Source organism: Felis catus, chromosome E3 (assembly GCF_018350175.1).
Source record: "Felis catus isolate Fca126 chromosome E3, F.catus_Fca126_mat1.0, whole genome shotgun sequence".
NCBI lineage: Eukaryota > Metazoa > Chordata > Mammalia > Carnivora > Felidae > Felis > Felis catus.
Window position 1 is genome coordinate 38,111,387 of NC_058383.1, and position 18,720 is coordinate 38,130,106.

The following is an 18,720-nucleotide window of genomic DNA, read 5'->3' on the forward strand; positions in this document are numbered from 1 at the left end:
CGAGGAGTGTGGCCCGCGGCCGACAGGCAGGCCTGTGGTTCTGAGTTAGACCCGGACTCGGCGTCCCACAGCCCATCTGGGGTCCCTCAGCCGTCACTTCCCACACTGCCCCACGGTGTGTGACCTGGGGTGAAAAACCACTCGGTGTGATTGCGTTGAGGATTAAGTGTGACCTCCGCCTGCACTCCGGAAAGGACACAGGGCTTCGCAAACGTCTGTTCTCTCTGGGGAGGGGGCACCCTCCCTCTGACCAGCCTTCGCCACCACAGGCCTTTCTGGAGGCGCTGCAGAGCCAGGCGGAGGCCAGCAGCAAGATCATCGGCCAGTTCGGAGTGGGTTTCTACTCGGCTTTCATGGTGGCTGACAGAGTGGAGGTGTATTCCCGCTCCGCGCATCCGGGCAGCCCTGGTTACCAGTGGCTCTCAGATGGGTGAGTAAGTGAGAGCAGGCCTCACGTCACACACGGGGCCGCCCCAGGCGCGTGCACTGAGGCGCACTTAGGCACACAGTTAAAGTGTTACCACTTCCCTTGGGAAGTTAGGGTCTCTTACCAAATGCCAGTGGGCCTTCGTGGGCTTTTTTATGAAGCCCGAACCTCAGGCTTTGGGAGCTGGTTCCTCCTTCCCTTGCAGATGGCCCATGGCATGTGTGTGTCCCCTGTGGTGTGTGGTTTCAGAGGGCGGCCTGTCACCAGCTTGGCCTCGGGACCAGCCGGCCTTGCTGGACTTGGTCGTGCAGGAGCCCGTTCCTGAGTGCTTCCCACCTCGGACTCCCGGGTTTGGCTCCCGGGCCTGCCCGCCCCTCCTGTGCCACTCAGGCCCCAGGAGCTGCCTCTTAGATGCTTGCTTGTTCACCGGTCCGCATGGGGGCCGTTAGCTGGAGGGTCCAGGAGAACCTCGAGACCGTTGGAGGAGAACGGTATCTTGGCCAAACGGAAGCGTGTACTTCATTTTTTATTTTTTAATGTTTATTGATTTTTGAGCCACAGAAAGAGAATACAAGCTAGGGAAGGGCAGAGAGAGGGAGACCCAGAATCTGAAGCAGGCTCCAGGCTCTGAGCTGTCAGCACAGAGCCTGACGTGGGGCTCGAACTCACGAACCGTGAGATTGTGACCTGAGCCCAAGTTGGAGGCTTAACCGACTGAGCCACCCAGGTGCCCCTGGAAGCGTGTACTTCATTAGCCCCAGATCTTTGTTTCCGGATCCTGCTCTCCCGATGGGAGCGCAGCCCATCCCCCTCAGTCACAGCTGAGGCTCCTGTGTGCCTCCCACCAAGGAGATGTTCAGAGGAAGCAGGCCAGGATAGGGACAGGGTGCCTTTTGGGGGCGCATCCCCTCCTTTTGTACTTGGGAAACAGTTTCTCCGCCTGGCCTCTGCCAGAGGTTCAGAAACCGGGAGTTCACACGCGTCTCCGTGCATCTGCCCTTTCCACCCAGTGTCGCATGGCAGCAGCGGGGTCACTTCGGGTGACCCTAAACACCACGAGGGGGCGCCTATGATCGGGAGAGCCCCACGCCCCAGCCCCACATCCCACACCCCACCCCGGCAGCCTCTCTCCCTGGAGGAGACACGATGGGCTCAGAAACGGTGGCACCCAAGCTTGTCTTTCTGGGCATCGACGGTCCCAGGTGGAGGACTCGTCAGCTTTGCTTTGTGCGATTGGCTTTCCTTTTCCCACCTCTTAGCTCCGGGGTGTTTGAAATCGCTGAAGCCTCGGGAGTGAGAACTGGGACCAAAATCATCATCCACCTCAAGTCAGACAGCACAGAGTTCGCCAGCGAGGCCCGGGTTCGAGGTGAGTGGGAGTCTGGGCCACTGTGATGTGTGCGCGGCAGGCTTAGGGCGCTTCCGGGGTTGGCGGCCCAGGCCCGCCTGGGACAGAGCCCCTGTGGCTCCGTGCGGGACCAGAAGCCAGGCCCACTGGCGCGGTCAGGTTTTGTTCCGTCTTCCACCCTCGGTGGTCGTGCTCTGCCTGTGTGGAAGATGCGTCCCTCACCCCTCACCGAAACCCAGAGCGGGGGCTTCTGTGCGGTGGTCTTGTCGTCGTGTGTGACTGACGGCTCATCAGAGGTGCTGAGCGCTTCCCGTGAACTCGGTTCATGCCGCCGAGAAGGTGTGGGCGTCTCACGGTGGCCTGGGCCTCAAGACATCTATCTGCTTCCTTGCACTTCTGCTCACTTTGTGCAGGCAGGACAGTGTCCCTGCTGTGACCTGGCTTTCCACCTGTGAGACGGCCACACTGAGTCCTCCGGCGTGCTGTCACCCCTGCATCCACTTCCACAGCTTTTGCGTCCAGAAGCTCCCTGTGTTCATTGTTGTTTCACGTGTGTGTCTCTTCCAGATGTAGTGACAAAATACAGTAACTTTGTCAGCTTCCCCTTGTACCTGAACGGAAGGCGCATTAATACCTTGCAGGTGAGACCCTGGGCTGCATGAAGGGCTCAGGGGAGGCTGTGGGGACAGGTTGGTACATTTCAGGGCCAGAGGGACCGAGGTGGGACTGGGTGGCCCTGTGCCAGCAGTGGGGTCCCTTGCGGAAGGCGAGATCCCCACCCTTCTGTGCCCCGTCCTCGTGCCCTGGGTATAGCTCACACTGTGCAGTTCATTGGTCCTTGGTGCGCTCACCATCGCCACAGTCCCGTTTTAGAACATTCTCGCCCCAAAAAGGAACCTGCCTGCTTTAGCAGTAACTCCCCATCTCTCCTCCCATAGCCCCCAACAACCACTCGTGTGCCTGTTCTGGAAACTTCACATCAGTGTGGAATCAAACACTGTGGCCTTATGTATCTGGCTTCTCATCACGATGGTTCCAGGTTCATCCGTGTGAGCCTGTGTTGGTGCTCCCTTCCTTTTTCCGGCCAGGTTCTGGTTCCACGACCAGGCCACATTTCTTTGTCCGTTTACTCAATCTGTTCGTGACGTCCTGCAGGCCCGTGCACGTCCTCCGGGCTGGCCCTTCCTGACACCCTGTAGCAGGGAGGGGACACTCGTTCTAGAACCTTTTGTGTGTCTTTGTGGGACAGCCCCCCCTCCCCACACTGTCTGTCCCACGGGGCTGGTCCTTGGCTCGTCCTGGGTCCACAGGCTCCAGCGGCCCAGCTCTGTGTGGTCGTTGGGAGGCTGTATCTTAGACGCCGCATCCCTGTGACTGTCCACTTGCAGGCGGTCTGGATGATGGACCCCAAGGACGTGGGCGAGTGGCAGCACGAGGAGTTCTACCGCTATGTCGCTCAGGCCCACGACAGGCCCCGCTACACCCTGCACTACAGGACGGACGCGCCTCTCAACATCCGCAGCATCTTCTATGTGCCGGAAATGGTGAGGCCGGCGAGTTCGGGGCAGCGCTGCGAGTGCTTGTCTGCTGCTCCCTGGGGTGGGGGCACCGCCCAAGGTGACCGCATTTCTCAGCAGCGCTGGCACTTTCCTTGAAGGGGACAGATCACAGGCATCACAAAAACTAACTTGGCAGCATCAGAGTAAAAGCAGAGCCCCCACCTCCGGATGGATGAGCGCAGGGGGAGGGGTGTTGCGCATGCTGTCTTGGTGGAACAGAACCGTTGGGCGAGGGGCCCGGGGGAGGCCCGCAGGGCAGGGGCGCCATGGCGCTCTGATGACTTGGTGGGCACTCTGTGCTTGCGCTTGGCCCTTAAACCCCCTGGCTCGCAGTAGCCTGGTGAAGGCTCTGATGAATCCTGTAAACAGGGAGACCTGCTCGGGGGTTGGCAGAAGTTCCTGGTGTTTTTGATGGCAGCCCCCATAGGTCCCAGGGCTACCCACTTGGGAAAGCACTGTGAGACTCGGTGCTGAGTTCCTCAGACCAGCAGCCCCAGCGTGTCCTGGGGTTTTGGGGAGTGTAGATCTCAGCCCCGCCAGCACGTCCTGAATGGAGCCTCCGTATTAGCAGGATCCCAGCGTGGTGTGCGTGCGGGATGCAGGCCCCAAAATGCTGCTTTAGAGCAGAGGTCGGCAGATGGTTGTGACTAGTTTGGGCTTCACAGGCCCCACGTGGCCTGGAGCGCTGCCCCCAGGAACCGCTCGCGAGCCCGGCTGTGTTCCGGGAAACTTGATAGCCCCTACAGTTCGGATTTCGTGTATTTTTCACATATCATGAGATAGTCTCGTTCTGCTTTCATTCTCAACCATTTAAAAACGGAAAAGCTGCTCTGGGGCTGCACAAACCAGGTGTTGAGCTGGGTTTGGTCTGTGGCTGTTGTTTGCTGGCCCTGACCCCTAGCACGTTGGCTCTGTTCACAGGGACATGCTGGTTGTTGCTTTTTATGTCCTTCAAGGGGAACGGGTGGGGGGCAGCGGCTGCCCACGGAAGTCCCGTGCCCTGCTCCCCCTGCCGAGGGCCCGTCGGGGTCCTCCCTAGGCTCTTCCTCTGAGTCACCACGTGTCCCCCCGCAGCTCCTGGCACAGGCCTCCTTAAGAAGGGGTGGCTCTGAGTTGTCCTTCGTGCTCCCACATGACATCATAGGTTCTGCCTCCTCGTGGGTCCCTAACACTGCTGTTTCCTTGTCCCCAGAAACCATCCATGTTTGACGTGAGCCGGGAGATGGGCTCCAGCATTGCGCTGTACAGCCGCAAGGTCCTCATCCAGACCAAGGCCACCGACATCCTGCCCAAGTGGCTGCGCTTCGTTCGAGGTACAGCGCTGATGCCCGTGTCCGTCGTGTGAGTCGAGGCCCCGCAGCCCCGGGACCGAGCGGCTCCCCGTGCGTGGCCTGGGGTGCCGACCTCGGCAGAGAGCGCTCGTCTGCCCTGAGCACCGGGTCGCGGTGGGCAGCCACGGCGGCAGGCTGGGGTAGCTGGGCAGACCCAGGGCGGCCGTGGGAAGCTGCTTAGCTCCACCCAGGAAGCTTCTTCCCCTCTGCAACCACCACGTCTTGGTTGAGGTGGGGCAGAGTGACAGAACACGTTTAATTTGAATTCTTGTAAGTTTCAGGTGTTTTTTATTGTGTTTTGTTTTGTTTTTTAATGTTTATTTTTTGGAGGGGGGGGGGGGGGGACAGACAAACAGACAGACATAGAATCCAAAGCAGGCTCCAGGCTCTAAGCTGTCAGCACAGAGTCATCTGGGGCTCAGAGTCACAGATTGTGAGATCGTGACCTGAGCCACCCAGGCGCCCCCTCCCCTTTTTCTTTAAAGTTTATTTTGAGAGACAGCATGAGCAGGGGAGGGGCAGAGAGAAAGAGAATCCCGAGAAGGCTCCATGCCCAGTGGACCCCGATGTGAGGCTTGATCTCACGACCTTGAGATCATGACTAGAGCTGAAAACGAGTCGAACACTTAACTGAGTGAGCCATCCAGGCACCCCATAAATTTCAGGTTTAATGTTCATTTTTGAGAGAGAGAGAAAGACAGAGTGAGAATGGGCAAGGGGCAGAGAGAAAGGGAGACAGAATCTGAAGCTGGTTCCAGGCTCTGGGCTGTCAGCACAGAGCCTGATGTGGGGCTCGAACTCATGAACTGTGAGGTCAAGACCTGAGCTGAAGTCGGACGCTTAACTCACTGAGCCACCCAGGCTCCCCGAGCGAGATTATAGTTGTTTTTTTTTTTTTTTAATTTTTTTTTTCAACGTTTATTTATTTTTGGGACAGAGAGAGACGGAGCATGAACGGGGGAGGGGCAGAGAGAGAGGGAGACACAGAATCGGAAACAGGCTCCAGGCTCTGAGCCATCAGCCCAGAGCCCGACGCGGGGCTCGAACTCACGGATCACGAGATCGTGACCTGGCTGAAGTCGGACGCTTAACCGACTGCGCCACCCAGGCGCCCCTCGAGATTATAGTTTTAAAAAGAATTCAGCACCTAAACCTTCGTATCACCTTAGCATATGACGTGCAGAATGTCCACAGTATACTTAGGGCTGTGAACACAAAATCCAGAAGTGGTCTTTAGAGTGTCAAACCGATCCTGAAATCTCAGCAACTGTTCCCCCAGCAGAGGCCCCCTGGCCTCACCAGCTTTCTTCTGGTCACGTTGCCACGACTTGGGCTGTGTGCACAAGCTCTGGGGCATCAGCAGGACTCAGGCCGGCATCTGGTGCCCCAGTGAGTCTCCCCACGCTGTCCTTCGCCAGTTCGCTGTCACACACGCATGGTTGGACTTGGAGTCAGGTTGGGAGTGGGAAGGGAAGGCCTGGCAGGGAGGCAGAGGGGTGTGCAGTGAGGGCCGGGCAGAGCGCGGGCCCGGGGACGGTCCTGATGGGCCTGTGTCTCCCTCAGGTGTGGTGGACAGTGAGGACGTCCCCCTGAACCTCAGTCGGGAGCTCCTCCAAGAGAGCGCACTCATCAGGTAAGCCGCCGAGGAAGGGGCAGCGTGGGCGCCTGCGGGAGACGCAGCCCTCTCAGCGTGCTCACCTTGACCCCCAAGGGGCCCCGGCAACTTCCAAGGGGCGGGGAGCAGAGAGCGGCCCTGCCGCGGGACTTGGCCTGGGGGGCCGTGTGTTGGGGGAGACGTGCCCTCCCTTGGTGGCCGTGACAGGGGAGACCCCAGGCGCGCTGCATCTGAGCTGGAGGAGGCAGAGAACAACCACAGAGCCAGGAGAGATCTGACGTGTTGGTGTGCAGGTGACCCTCTTGTGGAGAGGTCGCTGTGGAATCCCTCTGCGCTGAGGTGGCTCCATTTCTCTGCTCCCCGTCCCGATTGTAGCAGCGGCTCCTGTTCCCGAGTGCAGATTCTCCCCCGGGACTGTACGGAGCCTTTCCTGTGTGGCCCATGTAGTCTTTTGTGGGGGCACCACTAGGGCCCCAGGTCACGGTTGCAGAAACCGTGAGTTAGAGAGGTCATGCCGGCCAGCGGGTACACCTGCATCAGGTGCAGGAAGAGCAGTGACCGCAGCCTGGCAAGCAGGCCCTCACTTGTGAGTAGTCCGTTCCTGGCGAGGTTCTCGTAGCACTTGGCTGAGGGGGCGTCTGCCAGCCTCTCCGTGTGCAGTTACTTTCCCCCTTTGTCACTGGTGGGGGCGGTGTCGGCCCGCGGGTTCAGTGTAGGGTGTGTTCGTGTGCGGGAGCCGATTTCCCATTTTACTCATCGGGTTGTGATGTTACTTTCATTACGGATCTTGATGCCAAGACCGTCCCGGGTCGGGCCAGCGGAGGGAGCCCGCGCCTGTGCCTGTCACCCGCCCCCACCTTACTTTCTGCCTCCTCGCTTTGGGCACGAGATGGTCCAGGCTCGCCTTGTGTTCTGCCTGCGTCTTGTCCTGACCCCCCTGGAATTGCTTATTCCTTTGAGGAGCCCTGGTTCCTCTGAACAGAGAATGGTACTGAGAAGTCAGGGTCTGCGCCCTGGGGACGCCACTGCTGTTAGGGTGTCCCTCCTCCCAGGCCCTCTTAGCAGTCAGAGCCGAGGAACGTGTGAAGTCTGCGTGTGTTGATGGGCGTCTGTACTTCTGTATCAGTACGTGTTCGTATGTCTGCTGAGCCTCCCGAATACCAGCTGGCACCACTGGGACGTCCTGGTCTTGTCCCTGCCCATGTCTGCTCCCGACCCCGCCAGAGAATGGGTCGGCCACGGCCACTGCCCCCCCTCATGTTGGTGCGTCCTGTCCCGGCTTCTGTGGCTGCCCCAGCCCAGGTGCAGGTGCTGTCCCGTCCTGCCCCGTGGTTGGAGGTCTGAGTTGTTCAGGATGGGAGCAGAGAGGAAAGCTTAGATGAATAGGAAACTGTTGATCTCCCGCCCTGGATTATTACAGAAATACACTGTAATTTCACTGGTTTTTAAAGAAAGGCAAAATAATAAGGAAATAATTACGCTCTTCTGTTATTGAGAGAGTGAGAGCACGCACAAGTGAGCGAGGGACAGAGAATGCCACAAGCAGCAGTCCCAGGCGGGACAGAGAGAGAGAAGCAGGACTCACCCTAAGGCGGGGTACGGGCTCACCCAATATGGGACTCCCACCTCACAGACCGTGAGATCATGACCTGAGCTGAAGCCAGATGCTTAATGACTTAGCCCGGGTGCCCAAAAATAAGAATACCCTTAATTTCACTCATGAAGTTGCTCGTAATTTCACGCCACTGTGAAATGCCGCAGTAAACACCCTGTTCCCCAAGAAATCCAAGTTTTATAAAACTGGTGTGTGCGTGTTGTGTATACCGCCTTGCTCCTAAGCGCAGAGTTCCAGTGCACAGAAAGCTACTGGTAGGTCTTTGCACACACGTACACACTGTTTGCTGTGATTTATCCACGTTGGGATTTTTCTGGTGTTTCTTTGCATTTCAGCGTCATTTCAGCGGACCATTTTTTGATGTCATGACGGACCATTAGAGGAGGTGACGTTTAATGGCCCTCCTGCTTTTTATGCTCAGCCTTTTCTTTAGCGTTCAGCCCGGGGGCTGTTCACAGTTGCCTTCTGTCCTGTGCGCCACGGTGTGATGCCTGGTCCATAAAGCTTGCCGCCTCTGGTTTCCTGAAGTGTAATCTGCGATTGGATCCCAGGCTGTGGTCCTCCACAAGGGTGGCGGGGGCGGGGATCGGTTCGAATTCCTGCTACTAGGGGTGTCTCCCCAGCTGGGCTTTGTCAGGGGTCCCCTTTTTGCTTCACGTTTTTTTTAGTTTCACCAAAATAGTGTATTGTTTCTGCTTCTTTGGTCATTAGTGGGGATGAACGTTTTTCATATGCTTCTGCCTTTCGTCTTTCATGAAAGTTGTTTGTTGATGGTAGACGCGTTTCTGTTTTGTAGGAAACTCCGGGACCTTCTACAGCAGAGGCTGATAAAATTCTTCGTTGACCAGAGTAAAAAAGACCCTGAAAAATATGCCAAGTTTTTTGAAGATTATGGCTTATTCATGAGGGAGGGCATCGTGACCACTGCTGAACAAGAGGTCAAGGTAGGGTCTTTGTTTCTGGGCCTTTCTCTGGGCTGCCGTGGGCTGTGGAGGAATCTGGTGGAGGCCAGAAATCCGAACTTCCTGGGACGTGACCGTGGCATAGCCGGGCACTTTGCGGGGGTCAGTAAAGGCAGCGTTTGGCCTCCAGGCCTCTGTTGGACGCAGCAGGCCTGGCGCCACATCCTGGAACCTCCTTACCACGTCCCACGGCACCGAGCTCTTGCCCGCCTGATGCTGGAAGGAGGTGGGTGTGCGCTGTCTCCTCCCACCAGCATTCAGGGTGCTCAGGAGATCACTAAAGGCAGGGGACGGGGCAAGGTGCCTGGTTCCTGGGGTGGGAAAGGCATGTTCTCTGGGTGACTAGTGGAAATCCTTTTCTTTTTTTAATGTTTGTTTATTTTGAGAGAGAGCACATACATGTGTATGTGCAAGCAGGGGAGGGGCAGAGAGAGAGAGAGAGAGTGTGTGAGAGTGTGACAGAATCTCAAGCAGGCTCCGTGCTGTTGCTGTCAGTGCAGAGCCCGACCCGGGGCTCCCACCCATGAACTTCGAGACCATGACCTGAGCTGAAGTCAAGGATTAGACGCTTAACAGACTGAGCCACCCATGTGCCCCTGGCGGAAATCCTTCAATGTGGTGCCTCTGGGGCCAGAGTTCAAATACTTAAAAATGATACGATCATCAGGCACCTGGGTGGCCCAACTGGTTAATTGTCCGACCTCGGCTCAGGTCATGATCTCACCATTCGTGAGTTTGAGCCCTGCATTAGGCTCTGCACTGCACCCTGGTTGTGCAGGCACGTGTGGTCTCTTTTTCTCTGACTCAGAAATGAGTAAATATACATATTTTTTAAATTTAAATCCAGGCCTGTTAACATAGCGTAGTAATGAGTTCAGGAGTAGTTTCCTGATTCATCACTTACATACAACACCCAGTGCCCATCCCAACAAGTGCCGTCTTCAGTGCCCATCACCCATTTAGCCCCTCCCCCACCCACTTCCCTCCAGCAACCCCAGTTCATTTTCTGTATATAAGAGTCTTTTATGGTTTGCCTCCCTGTTTTTATCTTATTTTTCCTTGCCTTCTCCCATGTTCATCTGTTTTGTTTCTTAAATTCCACATATGAGTGAAATCATATGATCTTTTTTTTTATGAGGCAGAGACAGAGCATGAGTGGGAGAGGGGCAGAGAGAGATGGAGACACAGAATCCAAACCAGGCTCCAGGCTCTGAGCTGTCAGCACAGAGCCCCATGTGGGGCTCGAACCGATGAACCGTGAGATCATGACCTGAGCCAGAGTCTGACTCCCAAGCAACTGAGCCATCCAGGCGCCCCGAGAAATCATATGATCTTTATCTTTCTCTGATTGATTTCACTTAGCATAATACTCTGTAGTTCCATTCTGTTTGTTGCAAATGGAAATATTTCATTCTTTTTGATCGCTGAATGATATTCCATTATATATATATATACTACATCTTCTATGTCCATTTGCCATTCGATGGACATCTGGGCTCTTTCCATGCTTGGGCTATTGTTGATAGTGCTGCTACAAACATTGGGGTGCGTGTGCCCATTTGAACCAGCATTTTTGTATCCTTTGGATAAATACCTAGTAGTGCAACTGCTGGGTCATAGGGTAGTTCTGTTTTTAAGTTTTTGAGGAACTCCATACTGTTTTCCAGAGTGGCTGCCCCAGTTTGCACTCCCACCAGCAATGCAAAAGAGATCCTTTTTCTCCGCATCCTGGCCAACATGTTTTGTTGCCTGAGTTGTTAATGTTAGCCATTTTGACAGGTGTGAGGTGGTATCTCCTTGTGGTTTTGATTCATATTTCCCTGATGATGGGTGGCGTTGAGTATTTTTTTCATGTGTCGGGTGGCCATCTCGGATGTCGTCTTTGGAGAAACTGTTCATGTCTTCTGTCCATTTCTTCACTGGATTATTTGTTTTGGGGCAGTTGAGTTTGATAAGTTCTTTATAGATTTTGAATAATAGCTTTTTATCCGCATGTCATTTGCAGATGTCTTCTCCCATTCCGGAGGTTACCTTTTAGTTTTGCTGATTGTTTCTTTTGCTTTAGGAATATTTTTATCTTCATGAGGTCCCAATAGTTCATTTTTGCTTTTGTTTCTCTTGCCTCCGGAGACCGGTCTAGTAAGAACTTGGTGCAGCCGGGGGCAAAGAGGTTGCTGCCTGTTGTCTCCTCTAGGATTTTGTTGGTTTACTGTTTTACATTTGGGACTTTCGTCCAAAAATAAGTAAATATTAAAAAATACAGTCATTCCATAAACATTTTTTGGCCAATTTTAAATTGCCACATAATTCATATACTGTAAAATTCACACTTTCAAAGTGAACAATTCAGTGGCCCTTCATACATTCGCAAGTTGTGCACCCACGGCTGTCTAGCTTCAGAAAATTCTCGTCTCCCCAAAAAGACACCTGAGCCCCATTAAGCAGTCACTCCGAGGGTCGAGATTTCATCTTTAGCAGTGAGGAAGGAGGAGGTGACCGAGCATCTGGGGTCCCCCAGGAGGTTCTTCAGGTCGTGGGAGGTGGACCTAGGGCCCTGGCGTGCTGAGGCCGCCACAGCCTCTTCTCAGCCCTCCTTGTTGGTGGCAGACTCCAGCAGCTCTAGGCACAGGCTGTCTGCTCTTCCACCGTGTTCTTCTGCACGCACCCCCCCCCCCCCACATGTCTGTGCCGGATGATCAGGAAGAAGTCACTGGTATAGACGAGGCAGAGTTGAGGTCTCAAGTCACATGCTGGCTGGTGGCATTGGGGACCCAGGCCCCAGCTTGGGGCCGCTGCTCCACCATCGGCAGGCAGCTCCCACATCAAGGATATGATACCAGCGGGCACACTGATCTTCAGCTGCCCGGATGGAGGAGGACTGGCTCCCCCTTAAATACGTGCTCACTGTCATTTGTGCCCCACGGGCCAGCGCTAGTCCTTGCCGTGAGGAAGGCTAGGAATGCAGTCTCCACATCTCATCCACGTGCCCAGGAGGCGGGGATGGACAGAGGATGCTGGGTCTGGGAAGGTCTCTGGCACGGACAGTGGCAGTATACCAGTGGTCTAGGACAGGTGTACCAGAAAGCCCTTCTCCACGGGGCCCCGGACCAGCTAGGGCGAAGGTTCTCTCCGGGGTCCCCCGCACATTTGATGTGGGACCCGATGGATACCATCGGAGTCCCCTCAGCCCCCCAGGGGCCGAGTGCCGTCCTTGGGCCCGGCAGCCAGGGGTGAGGCCGGCCAGAGCTCTTCCTCCCGGTAGCCATAGGCTTCCAAAGCCTGTGGAAGGCAGCTGGGAGGCTTTCAGAACGAGGACCTAGAACGAGAGTGACCTGGCCTTTGTCTGCAGGAGGATATTGCAAAGCTGCTACGGTACGAGTCCTCGGCACTGCCTGCTGGGCAGCTGACCAGTCTCTCGGACTATGCCGGCCGCATGCGGGCTGGCACCCGCACCATCTACTACCTGTGCGCCCCCAGCCGGCACCTGGCCGAGCATTCACCCTACTATGAGGCCATGAAGCAGAAAAACATGGAGGTGAGTGGGCCACGGCTTGGGGTCCAGACGGGATAAACAGGGTCTGAGCCCCAGACAGTGGCCGAACATGCTTGGGAGAGCCAAGCCGCGTGAGGCAGCTGATGTCCAGGGGTCCTGAGGCCCAGCCAGGCTGCCGTTAGTCTGTGTGTCTCTGGGAGGTGACACGGGGCTCCTCTGTAGTCACCGCTCCTACTGCTACTCCTACTGCTAGGGCCCCCTCGGGACCATCTGGTGAACCACTGTATCCATGAGGCTGAGGAAGCACCCGGACCCCAGTATGGCCTTTCCAGACATAGGACCCGGCCCTGGCCTCACGCTCCGCTCTGTCCTGTTGCGGGCAGACTTCTCCAGGCCCGACGCCAATGCTCTTGGGCTCTCGCAGGTTCTCTTCTGCTACGAGCAGTTCGATGAACTGACTTTGCTACACCTTCGTGAGTTTGACAAGAAGAAGCTGATCTCTGTGGAGACGGACATCGTTGTTGATCACTATAAGGAGGAGAAGTTGGAGGACGGGTCCCCGGGTAGGCTCGCTCCCCTTCTCTCTGGGCCCAGGTGTGGGTGGTGGCCTGGGGGTGCAGAGGAGGCTAAGACGGCCTCTTCCATCTTGTAGTGCTGGGTTCATATGGAGTTTTTTCTCTTCTCATGTGTATCTGGGGTCCGCAGCCTGCACAGAGGAAGCTGTTGGGGACCATCTTCATGATGAATGGGAAACATTTTTGTTTAGATCCTGGGGGTCTGAGTGCTCCCTCCAGCTTGGCTTCCAACAGAATCAGAAGTGGTCTTTTTTTTTTTTAATGTTTATTTTATTTATTTTGAGAGAGTGAGCAGGGGAGGGGTAGAGAGAGAGAATCCCAAGCAGGCTCTGTGCTGTCAGCATAGAGCCCGATGTGGGGCTTGATCCACAGACTGCGGGATCATGATCTGAGCCAAAATGGAGAGTCCAGATGCTTAACCGACTGAGCCACCCAGGCGCCCCTAGAGATTCTTTTTAAAGCTCTCACAAAATTATATGGGCCTCAGGCAACCAAAAATGTCTGTCTATTTAATTTAATTTAATTTAATTTAATTTAATTTAATTTAATTTATGCTCCACACCCAGCATAGGGCTTGAATTCCTGATCCTGAGATCAAGAGTTGAATGCTCCACGGACTCAGGCAGCCAGGTGCCCCCAAGGTGTCCTTTTTGGGATCCAATTTAATCTGCTTACTTTTAGATGAAGGTCCTTTCGGGAAGCCTCTGTCTCTGCGGCAGTGGCCGACAGGGGCGGAGGGAGCCTTCTTGAAACCCAGTATTGAGGCATCAGCATTTTAGGCCCCCTGGGATGCCCTGGGGTGGGCGGCTCTGAGCCCGGTCCCGTCTACCCTCCTGTAGCCAGTGACCGCCTGTCCGAGAAGGAGACGGAGGACCTGATGGCCTGGATGAGAAATGCGCTGGGGTCACGTGTCACCAACGTGAAGGTGAGGCCTTCCGGAGACGGGCTGCCACCCGGCCGCCATGGGCCTCCGGGACCGCACTGCTGCCGGCCCTGTGGGTGTCTTCCCCGCGGTCGTGATCTGAGGGGCAGACCGGCGCGTTGCTGCCGCGCCTGTGTGTGCACGCGCGCCAGTGCCCAGGGGCGTACGTGTGCCACTCTGTAGAGCAGGTGGAAGCAGAGAACGGGCGGGGGGAGGTCCCCAGCTGGCTGTCCCCAAGGCGCTGTGGTGGCCGAGGACACGGGGAGCTGACTGCCCAACTCAGGTTCTTAGGGGTCTGGGTGGGTCTCAGCAAGCCGGTGTTCTGAATCGTAATTCACAGGAGCCGTACTTCGGTTCCGTGAAGGAGCTTTAATTATAAAGGAAAGGGAATATACGAAATCAAACCATTAGAGTAACATAAAGAGGGGGAGAGCGTAGAGAAGAACAGAGAAGGGTTCGTACATCAAATCGGTGCTCACGACATCCAGCCTCGTGGCTGGGGGAGTCCCGCGGCGAACAGCCTGGTCGGGGTCCCGACTGAGGGTCCTGGGCGGAGCATCCTTCTCAGGTGAGGCTTCCAGCTGTTGCCGCCAAGGCAGCGTGTGCCCTATGCGTGTGTGATCCCAGTGAGTCATGGAGTCTACCTAAGCATAGTCTTTCTCTTACCGTCTCACGGTCTTGGGAGCCCGGCATCTGCCTATTTCTCTTCACTCCCTGATCCATTCCAGGGGGCCAGCCTGGTCTGGCTCGAGAGGGCGAGGCAAGTTAGTCCCTCTTGGCGTCAGAAAGGCCAATTCTGATGCCGAGGCCAGATACGGAGCACAAGCCAACTCAGGCCCCTGGGACTGTGTATGTGCGGCTCTGGGCAGAAACGCACAAGTCACATAAGTTCCGTCCAGAGCAGCTGGCAACCGAGCAGTCCAGCTCGGACCTACAAGAGAAGGCCATGGTAGCCGGAGGACAGGTGTTCAGCGTGAAGTCACTGGCACAGGGACACCTCCAGGCGTGGCGCTAAAGGTGTGCAGGGTGGGAACAGCCAAGAGCAGAGGAGGCACCTCTGTAAGAGGTGGCATCTGGGGACCTGTGTGGCTTCCGGGCAGTGAGCATTGAGAGCCAAGGCGCACAGCCGGGATTTCTCTTTGTGACATGTACTGTGTCATGCACAGCATGTCCTCCGAGGTCACAGGGTGACCTCCGAGCTAATTAGAATGAGTGCATTTGACCCACGAAGGAGACGAGGTGGAACACTTCCCCACATCACAGCTCGCAGTCCGGGAGCTGGATTTGAATCCCGGCGCAGGTTCTCCATTGCTGTGCCATGGGTCCAGCAGGCCCAGAAGTCTGGCCTGAGTCTGCAGGCCCACACCCTCTGGGTGGCAAGGGAGAGGCCCACAGGGAGCAGGATCTCGAACGTTCGGTGGCAGGTGTAGTGGATGAAATCCAGACCCGTGGGAGCCGTGGGAAGGGGGCTCAGGCCATTGGGACGGGCAAGACAGAGGGAGGATGGGCAGGATTAAGGGAGGACGTACTGGAGAGGCTGGGGCCTTGGGCAGGGGAGCAGCCGGCTTGCGGGGTCCTTGACTGCTGTGGGACCCGGCCATGGCCCCCGTGCAGCAGAGGTTAGTTAACCCAGGCCAGATGGACCTGGGACAGCAATGGACACGTTAAAGACCAGTAGTTTTGGGGGGTGGGGGATAGAGGAGGAGGGAGTCCACGATCGGGATGTGTTCCAGGAACTTCATGTGGTGGCAGCTCAGACTCCCTTCTCGTGAGTGCAAGGGAGGGGTGTCCCTGGAGACCTGCATTGTGTGTGTCACCTGGGGAAGCTTCATGAATGGCCCAGACCCTGCAGCCCAGGGGCTCCCGCCTCCAGCTCCTCCCTCACCTCTGGTCCCTGGCCTGGCTTGTAGGTGACTCTCCGACTGGACACCCACCCTGCCATGATCACCGTGCTGGAGATGGGGGCCGCCCGGCACTTCCTGCGCATGCAGCAGCTGGCCAAGACCCAGGAGGAGCGCGCTCAGGTCCTGCAGCCCACGCTGGAGATCAACCCCAGGTAGGGCCGCCGGCTCCCGGCCCAGGCCCCGGGCACGCGTTTCCGACCTGCCACGTCGTGTGTGTGTGTGGGTTTGTGTGCTACCTTTGTTTACGACACCTCAGGAGGGCATAAGGCTTACGTGGTTTGATGACTATTAAACTATCCCCCACAAGGTCCTAAAAAACCACCTTGTTGGCCTTCATTCAGATGCCCCCGTTTCCCACTAGAGTCTGTCCCTGTCCTCAGAGGTCACCAGAGCCCTCGCTGCAGGAGTAGTCATTTCCTCACCTCGCCGTGGTTCTAGCTCTGTGTTGTCAGTTTTGAACTTTGACGTGTGTGGAATCCTTGAGTGTGTTTTTAAAGTCCTGCTTCCTCAACTCGGCGCAAGACAGTCCGCATGGAGGGTGGCTCGGGTTTGTGTTTGTAGCTGAGAGATAGGAGTCTGCCTTAGCACCGTTAGGCTGTTTTGGGGTAGTTTCCGTTCGGGGGCTGGTGGCAACAGGTTGCTGTGAACACTCTTGTCCCCCTTGTCCCCATCTGGCTCACGGCCCGGCTACCCTCACCTGGACGAGGACGTGCGCGCTGCTTGCATAGCACGGGAGTCCCCAGGGCCCTGCATTGACCATCCTTTGGCTTGGCTTTCTCGTGACATGCCTTCTAAGACCGTCCTTTTTTTTTTTTCTCTTGAGAGAGTGTCAGCAGGGGAGAGGGGCAGAGAGAGACCATCTCTGTGCTGAGCCTGGAGCCCGACGCAGGGCTCCATCCCATGACCCTGGGGATGGTGACCTGAGCCAAAATCCAGTGCTGGACGCTCAACTGAGCCACCCAGGCGCCCCTACAGTAATAACTTAAATGAAATTCTATCAACAGGTTACCAAATATGTTACAAAATAGCAAAAAGCAAGCATCCCTCGTCTTGTCCCCAACCACAGTTACTACAGCCCACTTGGCATCTTTTCTTCTGGACTCTGGCCTTGTACTTTTGTGTCTTTTTTGCATTATGACTCACTTTATCATATCCTTTTTAATGCTTGTTTTATATGTATGTCATGTATGTTTTATAAGCATACGTTTTGTCTAGACTGCTGGGGAGAGGGCAGAGTACTTTCTGAGCCAAGTGACTACACCTGGAATCGGGTGAGCGCGCGGACGCGGCCCGCGGCCGGTCAGGCGGCAACGGGAGCCGCACCAGTGTGTGCGTGTGGCCTCCGTCCCGGGGGCACACAAGGCTTCAGCTGTGGGCGCCTGTCGGAGAGGCTGACCCCAGCCTCTACCTAATGCTGGCACACAAGTAGTTCAGTGGGAGAGCTGTATGGAGGGCTCGTTCTTAGTGCCAGGCGATTTTTAAATTTTAGTTGCTTTGAAAATTGTTCATCTGTGCACCGGGTTCAGAATTCTAAAGAACCAAAGGAATCCATAGTGAAATTTTCCTAGTACCCAGCACGGCCCCCCTTAGGTCGTGTTTTCCCAGAGTTGGCCTGCACCTGTCGTGCATGCAGATTGGCTGGTGGCTTTCTTATAAGGGTTTCCTACCGTACCGGTGCCGTGAGCAAAGCAGATTGCTAAGTCTCAGAGCGACGTCCAGGTGAATTTTTAGACTGTGACTGCCCTGTACCCCGTAGCAGTTAGACAAACTTTCCCCAATGCCTTCAGTTTGAACAAACTTAAAAAAATTTAACGTTTTAGGGGCGCCCGGGTGGCTCAGTCGGTTAAACGTCAACTTTGGCTCAGGTCATGATCTCACTGCTTGTGGGTTCGAGCCCTGCATCAGGCTCTGTGCTGACAGCTCAGAGCCTGGAGCCTGCTTTGCATTCTGTCTCCTTTTGTCTCTGCCCCTCCCCACTTCTCTCTGTGTCTCTCAAAAATAAAAATAAAAAAAAATTAAATGTGAACGTTTTAATTTATTTTTGAGAGGGCGAGACACAGAGCCTGACACAGAGCTCAAACTCATTGTGTGAGATCATGACCTGAGTTGAAGTCAGTCACTTAGGCGCCCCATACCAAAGGTCTCAACTCTGGCCATTTGAAAAATTACCATTTTGATGGAGGTATCTTAGGAAAAAGATCAGATAGTGTAAGTTTATGGCATTTTTTTTCTATGTAGAAAACCATAGAATTCCTAGGGAGTTGTAGTGATCATTTTCTTCTTTTTGACTTGTGTTTTGCATTTTGCTTCAGAAATCTTTCTCTTTTTCCCTGTCAATGTTTGTATTTATTGGTATAAGAAATCCAGTTGTGTTCTGGGTGGCTGGCCAGTGACCCTACCTATTGCCCTCTTAATGCTGTCTCTGTCAAGTACTGGCTGCCCTCATGTCCCCACGTGTGCATCAAGTTGTGTAGATGTTGTCCACGGTTGCCCTTTCGTTTTCTAGAGCCAGCGGTCCAGTTCCTGGAGCCTTACAGTGTGCTTTCACATCTGGGCCACGTCTCCTGGCTGTTCTTCTATGCTTATGAGTTTCTAAGACTGCTTTTATACCTAAACTAATAAAATATTTTTCATATTTTAAATTCCCGTTGGTAGTGTTTCTGTCCTCGGAAATCCGTCATTTTGTGCCTTTTTTCTTAGACTGGACCGTCCACCATGCGTCTTTTTGACTGTTTCGGCAACCCCAACCTCCCAGAAAAGTCCTCAGAATGTAGAGGCTCTTGTGCTGGTTGTGCAGCACCCAGCCCTGACTTGACTTCTGGTCTTTTCTGTGCTGCAGACACACACTGATCAAGAAACTCAGTCAGCTGAGAGACAGTGAGCCTGACCTGGCCCAGCTGCTGGTTGACCAGGTGAGTCTTCCAGAGCCAGAATTCTGGAGCCTCCGTGGCGGGGGGGACAGTGCTCTC

At 55.3% G+C, this 18,720-nt stretch overlaps 1 protein-coding gene across 2 annotated transcripts in view; it reads left to right on the top strand.

Moving 5' to 3' along the window:
- The window catches only part of TRAP1 (TNF receptor associated protein 1), a 48,717-nt gene that overhangs the window by 29,692 nt on the left and 305 nt on the right, over positions 1-18,720 (top strand). For both annotated transcript variants that reach the window (XM_023246827.2, XM_019821039.2), the window contains 12 exons: positions 270-430; positions 1,687-1,796; positions 2,343-2,416; positions 3,164-3,319; positions 4,527-4,647; positions 6,229-6,298; positions 8,692-8,839; positions 12,207-12,392; positions 12,775-12,913; positions 13,765-13,850; positions 15,758-15,903; positions 18,591-18,663. In XM_023246827.2, the coding sequence (XP_023102595.2) occupies positions 270-430; positions 1,687-1,796; positions 2,343-2,416; positions 3,164-3,319; positions 4,527-4,647; positions 6,229-6,298; positions 8,692-8,839; positions 12,207-12,392; positions 12,775-12,913; positions 13,765-13,850; positions 15,758-15,903; positions 18,591-18,663 (1,470 nt within the window). The remainder of the gene's footprint in view (positions 1-269; positions 431-1,686; positions 1,797-2,342; positions 2,417-3,163; positions 3,320-4,526; positions 4,648-6,228; positions 6,299-8,691; positions 8,840-12,206; positions 12,393-12,774; positions 12,914-13,764; positions 13,851-15,757; positions 15,904-18,590; positions 18,664-18,720) is intronic.